Source organism: Micromys minutus (genome assembly GCF_963924665.1).
Source record: "Micromys minutus genome assembly, chromosome: 18".
Lineage (NCBI taxonomy): Eukaryota > Metazoa > Chordata > Mammalia > Rodentia > Muridae > Micromys > Micromys minutus.
This window is the reverse complement of record NC_137953.1, coordinates 44,164,318-44,173,306: the sequence shown is the minus strand read 5'-3', so window position 1 is coordinate 44,173,306 and position 8,989 is coordinate 44,164,318. Positions and strand designations below refer to the sequence as shown.

Below are 8,989 nucleotides of genomic sequence, written 5' to 3'. Positions count from 1 at the left end.
TTTAGACTTTTTCTGATACCATAAGGTGATGTCACAGATTGGGTGTGACCAATCGCCTCTTAAAGGTCATGCCTCTGGTTACAACTGAAACTGAATTTCTGCCTGAGTTTATCAATCTGTCACTCCAAGTGACTGACATACGCTAAAGTTCATCGGTGTCATGAATCCCCCTGTACTGGAGTTCTAAGCTCAGGGGAGAGTGGACCCAGCAGAAACCTAGCATCCAACACAGATACTGCTGAGTGGAAAGCTGATGCAGGTCCTCTGCTCGAAGAGCCATGGGGAGGAGCTATGTGTAAGGGATAGTCCTCAAGTAAGAAGCCTTTAACCCTGCCTGTCATTAGAGCTTCTATAGCAGGGATTGGGGTGGGGTGGGAGGTATGGCTCAGTGGCTAGGATGTTTATCTAGATTCAGGAAGCCCTGAATTCTGTCCTCAGCACTGATACCGCTGGGTTATCGTGCACACTTGGAATCTCAGCACTTGGGAGGTAGAGGCAACTGGATCAGTCTGAACTGTGAGGAACCTCTTTTTTTTTTTTTTTTTTTTTTTTTTTTAAGATTTCATTTATTATCATTTTATGTGAATACACTGTAGATGTTTTCAGACAGACCAGGAGAGGTCATCGGATCCCATTACAGATGGTTGTGAGCCACCATGTGGTTGCTGGGAACTGAACTTAGGACCTTTGGAAGAGCAGTCAGTGCTCTTAACTACTGAGCCATCTCTCCAGCCTCTGTGTGGAACCTCTTAAGAAACAGAAAAAGAAGAAGAAGAGGAGGAGGAGGAAGGGAGGAGGAAGGGGAGGAGGAGGAGGAGGAGGAAGGGAGGAGGAGAAGGGGAGGAGGAGGAGGAAGAGAAGGGGAGGAGGAAGGGGAGGAGGAGGAGGAGGGGAGGAGGAGGAGAAGGGGAGAAGGAGGAGAAGGGGAGGAGGAGGAGAAGGGGAGGAGGAGGAGGAGAAGGGGAGGAGGAAGAGGAGGAGGAGGAGAAGGGGAGGAGGAGGAAGGGGAGGAGGAGGAGAAGGGGAGGAGGAGGAGGAAGAGAAGGGGAGGAGGGGGGGAGGAGGAGGATGAGATCATCCCTTACATGGTGATAGAATCACCTCACCCAGAGGAAGGACTCCTACTTTATAAAGTCACCTATGGCAAATGTCAACAGAATGGCATCTTTACAAAGCAGCAGCAGCAAGGCAAGGCCCAGCCATGGCTGCTCTCCTGTGAAGCCCCGAGTCTCTGCTTCCTTCATAGGCCGTAGCATATGAATGTCTCCTTTCTGAGGTATAATATAAACACGGAAAGGTCCACAGATCCACAGTGGACATCTTGATACCCTTTGTAAGCACTCCCTATACCAAAGGGCCATTCCTACATTTGAAAGATCACGTGGAGTGGAACCCAAGCCTGTTCAGCTTTAACCAGAGTAGGAAGAACAATGCCCAAGGGCTAGGCGCAACTTTGGCTGTAGAAACAAACGTCTAGTGAGTCCCTGTAATGTGCTGGGATCTTACTGGGGTAAGCCCCGGCCGGTGCCTCTCAACTGGAAGTCCAGCGTAAGTGGTTTGTAATTTTAGGAGCCAAACTTCCGTAGGAGATTTGGGGTCACCTGTGGTTTGTTGTGGGTCTTGTTACTCATGTTCATTGCCTTGTGAGCTCTGTTCTTTCTGTCTGCTCTGTCTCCTTTCTTCAGTGTTGTATCTACTATGCAAAGCTAAAGGGGGTATATTATATTGTAGATTATAATGGCCACCCCTGCAGAAGGCAACCAACCCAGTGAAGATGGGGCACCCCAGCCAGTGGCACAGCTGCAGCAGCTTGAGCCTCGGGTGGCCCGCAGACGTCTGTCCCAGGCCCGCCATCGAGCCACCCTGGTAGGGCTCTTCAACAACCTAAGGAAGACAGTTTACTCCCAGTCTGATCTCACAGCCTCAAAGGTACAGGGACTTGGGGATGGTGAACCATTTCTCCATGTGGTAAAACTGTAGAGCGAGGTAAGGACTGGCCTAGAGCTGCCAGCCCTGCTGCTCATAGGCAAATTGTCAAAGCCAGCCCTCTCTACCAGCAGACAAGCAGCCTGAGCTGAGAAGGGAAATCATGGGCTGGAGGGAGACTGTGTGGTTACTTGGTGGGCAACAGTCATCCCCCAACACATGCTCTGGGACCCTTACATCTACCTACACACACACACACACACTCTCTCTCTCTCTCTCTCTCTCTCTCTCTCTCTCTCTCTCTCTCTCTCACATACACACACTCACACACACACACACATCATACACGTACAGTACTAGAAATGAATGCACACTGGCACTCGTACAAGCTCAGCTTATCTGTATCTCGAAGCACACAGCTTTTCCTACCCTTTATGTTTTTTTTTTTTTTAATTGATGCTGATGTTTGAGGCAGTCTCCGTGTAACCCAGGCTGGCCTAGAACTTTCTAGAGGGGGAAAAACATCCTTGAAATCGCACCCTCCTGGTTTTGCTTCCCCAGTGCTGGGGTGATGTTAATCCCAACAAATGAGAGTAAGACCATTACCCCAAATTCTTTGTTCAAATTAGGCAAGCTATATTGTCTATCAATTACTGCTATCTCCCCCAAAGTGGAGTTTCGAAATATAAGAGCAAACACAGGAGAGGGAGGGTAGGGTTTATATATCAAGACTAGGGCTGTTTCAAGAGCTGGGGGATTTCCTGAAGAATTTTGATTACATGGGAACTTGGAAGAACATTTTATAATTATTTGGCAGAACATTTTTACCAGAGTACGATTAAGGCAGGGAACATGTCAAATTTCAGAAACAGCTTAAACCACAGTCAAACTGAATTTTGCAGGAAGCAGAAATGCACTTGTTCTGACCTTATAACAAAATGGCTGCCATCCTTAAGATGGAGTCAGGTTGGTCATCAGATGATGGGTGTATATCACCCAGCTCTTTTTCTTCTTGGTTATCTCTTTTAGCTGCTAATTAACACTACACTAATTAATTATTGTCCAGAGACTGAAGAGAGGCCTGTAAGAGGGGTGTTGGTAGAATAAATCAAGATCATAATGGTGAGAGTATTACAGACGACCACACCTTAAGAGAGGCTGGAAGGGGGCTGGAGAGATGGCTCAGTGGTTAAAGAACACTGACTGCTTTTCCAGAGGTCCTCAGTTCAAATCCTAGCAACTACATGGTGGCTCACAACCATCTGTAATGAGATCCGATGCCCTCTTCTGGTGTGTCTACTTATATATAATAAATAAATAAATCTTTAAAAAAAGAGAGAGGCTAGAGGTGGAGAGGAAGGTAGAGATGAGGGGGAGGGGAAATACTTGCACTCTGGTAGAAGACAAGGCCAAAAAGTTTCCACTCCAAACCTCTTTCCATGTCTCCCTGTCTGAACTCTGTGTGTCCCTGAACACATTCCCAGCTGCTTGGTTTCCTTCTTGGATGGCACCTCCAGCAAAGCCACAATCCTAACCTGTAAATTTTTCTGTTACTAGAATTTCCAGAGGATTTCCAGTTTTTTGTTGGGGTAGGGGGACACCATAGAAGAGCCCCTGGGTAGACTCAGGCCTCTGTGGAATTTTAAAAGGCAGCTCCTGACCACTTGGTAGAGAGTTTCAACTGATACATGTACTGTTTTCAGTGTAGAAACCTCCCCCACACACAGACCTCCCCACTTGCCCTTGAAAAAGAGTGGGGGACTGGTAAGTAATGAAGGAACTCGGGGTGAGAGAGTGGGGTCTCTGCTGCCAACAGAGCTCTCCCAGGGCATAGCCATGTGTCACATCCACTGAATAAAGATGTACTTGCTTGTGCTTCTGAGGGGCATAAAACCTAAATAAAGTCCCTGCCAATGACTAATGGAGATGTGTGTACACACTAGCAGGATAACCAAACAGAAAACAGGCAGGCACCCATGGCCTTGCTGTGGGGAGTGCAGCTAAATTCATGTCTATGGCTCCCTGATGCGGTAGGAATATAAGGAGACATGTGGGGCGGGTGTATCTTAGGTGGTAGGGTGCCTAGCTAGTGTGCAAGAAGCCCTGGGCTCCGTCTCCAGCACTGTAGAACCTGGGGTGGTGGTGCACACCTGTCATTCAGCACTCTGCAAGAATCAGAGGCTCGAGGTCATTCTTGGATTCACATGTTCGAGTCTAGCCTGGGCTACGAGAGAGAGAGAGAGAGAGAGAGAGAGAGAGAGAGAGAGAGAGAGAGAGAGAGAGAGAGAGAGAGAGAACCGGCCTCAAAGATAGTGAGGGAGAGGAGTGTGGGGGAAGAGTTGAGAGGTCCTGCTGAACCAAGGCAAGGCACTTACTCCGGACCACAATGCCAGCCTCACAGACACAGCTGGTAAAACAAAACACCCTCACCTGGGAAATGCATAAGCCACAGCATTACTCACAGCTCTGGGGGCTACACGGTCTAAGTTCAAGGTGCCAGCAGATTTAGTGTGTGGTTAACATGTCTGATTCATATAGAGTGCAGCCTAGCCATGTCCCCACATGGAAGAGTGAACAAGCTCCCTTGGACCTCTTTTCTTAGGGTATTAGTGCCATACTCTCAGAGTCTGCTGTCAGGACAATTACCTCCTCATAGACCCCACCTTTGAATATCTCTAAAAGAGGGCTAGGTTCAACATGTGTAAGATGAAGAACACAAACCTTTAGAGAACAGTATCATCTTGTCCTAAGAACAGCCAAGCTTCATAGCCCATGAATTCCAAGCCAACAACAGTGAGGTACCTAGGATAAAAGGTGGGAAGGAAGGGAAAAATCCTGAATTCAGATCCACAGAACATTTGCTAGTTTTAGATCTTTAGATACATTTAGATCACATTCAATATTTTAATTATTTTCTTCTCTTTTTTTTGTTTTAAACAGGGTCTCACGTATCCTAGGTTGACCTTGAACTCACTTTGCAACGACATTGAACTTCCAACATCCTTCTGCCTCTACCTAATGAGTTCTGGGATTATAGACATTCGCCAACACACCTAGCTACATAGAGTCCACGAATTCAGCCAATAAACATTTTGAGAAAAGGATATTGAGTTGCACATGGACACAACATGAGCAGAAGTCTAGTGGCCTTTTGTGCAAGTCTGAGGTTGACATTCAGTCTGCTGAGCCCCCTTGTCACAGTGTGCCACCTGCAAGCAGCCTATGCAGACACCTATGACACCACAGCCACTGTGGTGGTTTTCTGAACACATCTTAGTGCCAAACACTTTGGTGTCTCAGTGAGCATCCATTAGTAGAATGCAAACACGTCTCCATGCCTTCTATGCACTGGGACAAACTTCCTATCCGTTCCACAGACAAGGCCAAGCATGGGACTTGTATGGGTGGGTGGGGGAGGGTAGTTATGGCCTCAGAGCGAGAAGGGGTTTCCTGGACCCATAAAGGAAATCGTTTCAACAGTGAAAAGCTGCCTTTTCAACAATGTCTGTCTGTGTCCTCAGTGGCAGGTACTGAATAAGACGAAGATTCACATTCGGGAACTGGAACAAAGCCTGGATCATTTGCTGAAGCTCAAAGGCAAGAGCCCCTCCCTAGAGAAGGCTGCTCCAAACTTTCCACTGAAGGCAGAGATACATGTTAAGAACCTATGGTGTGGTGTGTCAGGCACTGTGCTTGAGCCACAACTGGTCTCCATCCCAGGGAATTTGTACCCTGGCATAATGGGCAAGGGTCCCCAGGCTGTGTGGATTTTATGGGTTCCCTAATGGGGCACAGCGAAGGGCCTCTGACCTCAGTTTTAGGGGCCAGAGAGGAAGTAGACTAGTACTCATGCCTGGAACAAATGGGAAATGGCTCCGCGCTCTCTAAAGCTGGGAGGGTCTAAGTTTTCTGTGCCTTCCCATCCTCCTAGAGCCCCTGAACTAGACTGCCAAGAGAGACCCGAGGGCTGGTGTTTCTTTTTATGACTCTTGCCCTTATGTCCCTGACAGGATTCTTCAACCTGCAAGATGGAAATCCCAACAGCTTAGAGGAGGTCAAGGAAGAATATGCCAGAATGTACTCTGAGAATGACAGGTGAGACCCGGCAGGGACTGGGGCTGGGAGCCTTCAGTGCGTGACTGCAGCCTCCACTAAGCAAGGTCATCATGGCTCCTCTCACCCCCTTACAGCTGCCACAGTCCTTATAACATGGCCTGGATATTCTTCCTCAGTGACTCATGCTTAGTTCAGAATTCAGAAAAGCGTGAGACTGTGTATCATCTCACCTCTCCGAAAATTCATGTTAGCTCCGATGGATATCCACCCATCAGATAACTTTTCATTTTAGAGAAAGGAAATTGTGGAGTTTACCCATATATCTTAGATCTTAGTGTGTGTGTGTGTGTGTGTGTGTGTGTGTTGTGTTATGCGTGTATACATATGTGTGTATTTATATGTGTACGTGGTATGTGTATTATGCGTGTGTGTGTGTGTGTGTGTGTGTTGTGTTATGCATGTATACATATGTGTGTATTTATATGTGTACGTGGTATGTGTATTATGCATGTGTGTGTGTGTGTGTGTGTGTGTGTGTGTGTGTGTGTATAACAGATGTGGAAGGCTATGCTGACATCATAGTCAAACTTAAGCAGCGAGACTGGCTTGGGAAATGTCCTTCTCCCGTGTTTGCTCTACTGTTAGTCACTTTCCTCACCACTGTGGCCCAGACACGAGATGACAACACAAAGGGGAAGCATTGGTTTTGCTCACAGTTGCAGAGAGTTCGGTTGCTTAGCCCCATGATCTTGAGCAGGATATCATGGCCGCAGGAATGTGTGGAAGAGGAGGGCCATTTAGCTCACAGAAGACAGGGAGCAAAGGGAAGGAGAAGAGGTCAGGGACAAGGTACCCCAAAGCCTCATCCAGTGACCTACTTTCTCTAGCTAGGACCTACAGTCTCCCAAAATAGTATCACCAACAGACAGGAAGCCCTCACACAGGAGACTTTTGGGCAGAGGGGGGAGAGGAACTTTACATATACTGTAAGTGAAGTCAAGTGTACACTTAACTTTCTCACGCTGGTGCTTTGCGTGTGCACTGTGTAGGTATGCTCTCTTGCTCCGTATTGCTGTCAAGAGATGACATAATGCCCCTTTCTCATGCATGGACGCTGTGGGCCCCAGACTACATCTTATGCTTGAGGGGTAACCATCAGGCCCTTGTCTCCATTGGCCCCCCACGGCATGTCCATCTCCAGTGCTATGATCTAGGTCCAGGTTGGCCTCTGATGAGACCCAGAATGCAAGCCATGTCTCCTTCGCCCCAGAGAGGGCTACAAACAGTTTGCTGTCATAGCCCTCTAAAACCTATGACATTATGGTGCTGTCCAGGGTTTTTGGTGTAAATTAGAACTTTTCTTCTCTGTACTTTCCCCCTCTGGTTTCCAGAATTTTATTTTAGTTTTTACCTTCAGTGCTTTAAACTGTTTTACTTGTATTTTATATGGACGGGTGTCTTGTCTGCATGTCTGTCTGTGCACCATGTGCCTGCAGTGTGCCTGGAGACTGGCGTATGGTCATGAACAGCTATGTAGGCACTGGGAATTGAACTTAGGGCCTCTGGGAAGAGCAGCCAGTGCTCTTAAACACAGAGCCGTCTCTCTAACCCTGTTTTCCAAACTTTCAAACAGCAAATATGTACTATATAGCCTGTGTAAAATAATTATCAAATATATCATTAAATATATCAAATATATACATTAATATTTAATATTAATTAAATATTATTTAGATATTAATTAAAATATATTAAGTATTGACTGTATTATAGCCTAGTGGAAATTTTTGTTAAAAATCGAGTTACATCATGTAAAGACATTAAAAACGTGTCAAGAGGAAGAAAAAAAAACACCTCCAGTCTCCGTACAGACTTTATCACTTGTTCATAGGGAAGCTAAATGAGGTAAGCATGTGCTTTTTCTTCTGTAGCCTGTGGCTATGATCAAATGACTGACTTTCAAATGGGGCACCTGCCATCTTGTATTCATGAGAGCCACTTGGTTATTATCTATACATTTGGATTATACAGCTAGCAAAGTTGTGTTATGGATTTCGGTGTGTGCCCTCACTGGCGAGATTTGCCCAGCACTCTCTTGATTCTGCATTCTCCCCCCAGTGTATTCCTAAACAGTTTTCCTCAGAACAGTCCCCCATCATGGCTCCCTTCTGAGGGTGTTGAGCCAGATGCTGAAGAAGGAGGAAATGAAGAAGAGAGAGAAGTAGAGGAACACCAGGAAGAGGAGGAAGAAGAGGAAGAGGAGAAAAAAGTCGATCTCTCCCATGCCTCTTCCACTCTGTTGCCGGACCTCATAGAATTTGAACGGTGTGAATGATTGGGTGGGATGCCTTACTCCTGAAGGGGGTCCTGTGGGCAAGGGGACAGACACTCCAGCTGGCCTCGATGGCAGCCCCCAACCATGCATGATTCAAACCAGGCTCCAAATCACCAACTACAGGGTTTCCATGTGGGAAGCATCCCGATGGAGACCAGCTAAGGGGCTGGGCAAACAATGTTAAAGTTACATCTGTATACCAAAATACAGTTTTTATTTAGAATGGGTGATTATTTGGGAGTCCCTGGGGAAAGAATGCTGCTGACAGTAATTTTTAGTACTCGCCCCTCCTTCTACCACACACACACACACACACACACACACCTCAGACATCTACGTTTTGGGGTTGAGAACAGGCCACATCTTCTCTTATATAAAAACCATTCCTGGCTTGCTCAAACCTCTAATGCCTCCTCCACAGACCTAAGACCCTTCAGCAGCCATGTTGGCTTTCAGAGGCATGGACTAGAGACAAGGAGGTTCACACCATACGTAGCTGAATCCTTCAAGCCCGAAAGCAGGACTATAGCAGGCCTGCTACTTAAGTCTTAGAATATACCCATAGTGAGGAGAGCTAAGGCAGCCATGCCTTGGACAAGGCAGGGAGCTTTGGGAGCAGAAGAAATGAAGGAGGCCTAAATCCATGCCCCCCATGGCTCCCAAGATGGCTGC

General features: G+C 46.9%; 1 protein-coding gene across 2 annotated transcripts in view; it reads left to right on the top strand.

The window, feature by feature from the left end:
* Window positions 1–1,737: 1,737 nt before the first annotated feature.
* STRA8 (stimulated by retinoic acid 8) overlaps window positions 1,738–8,989 on the top strand; it is a gene marked incomplete at both ends in the record, with an annotated part of 14,155 nt that continues 6,903 nt past the window's right edge. The window contains 4 exons of one of the 2 annotated variants that reach the window (XM_080932646.1): window positions 1,738–1,866; window positions 5,448–5,523; window positions 5,937–6,021; window positions 8,101–8,307. In XM_080932646.1, the coding sequence (XP_080788772.1) occupies window positions 1,738–1,866; window positions 5,448–5,523; window positions 5,937–6,021; window positions 8,101–8,307 (497 nt within the window). Of the gene's footprint in view, window positions 1,930–5,447; window positions 5,524–5,936; window positions 6,022–8,100; window positions 8,308–8,989 lie in introns of both variants that reach the window. The other variant, XM_080932645.1, reaches the window with a different exon arrangement.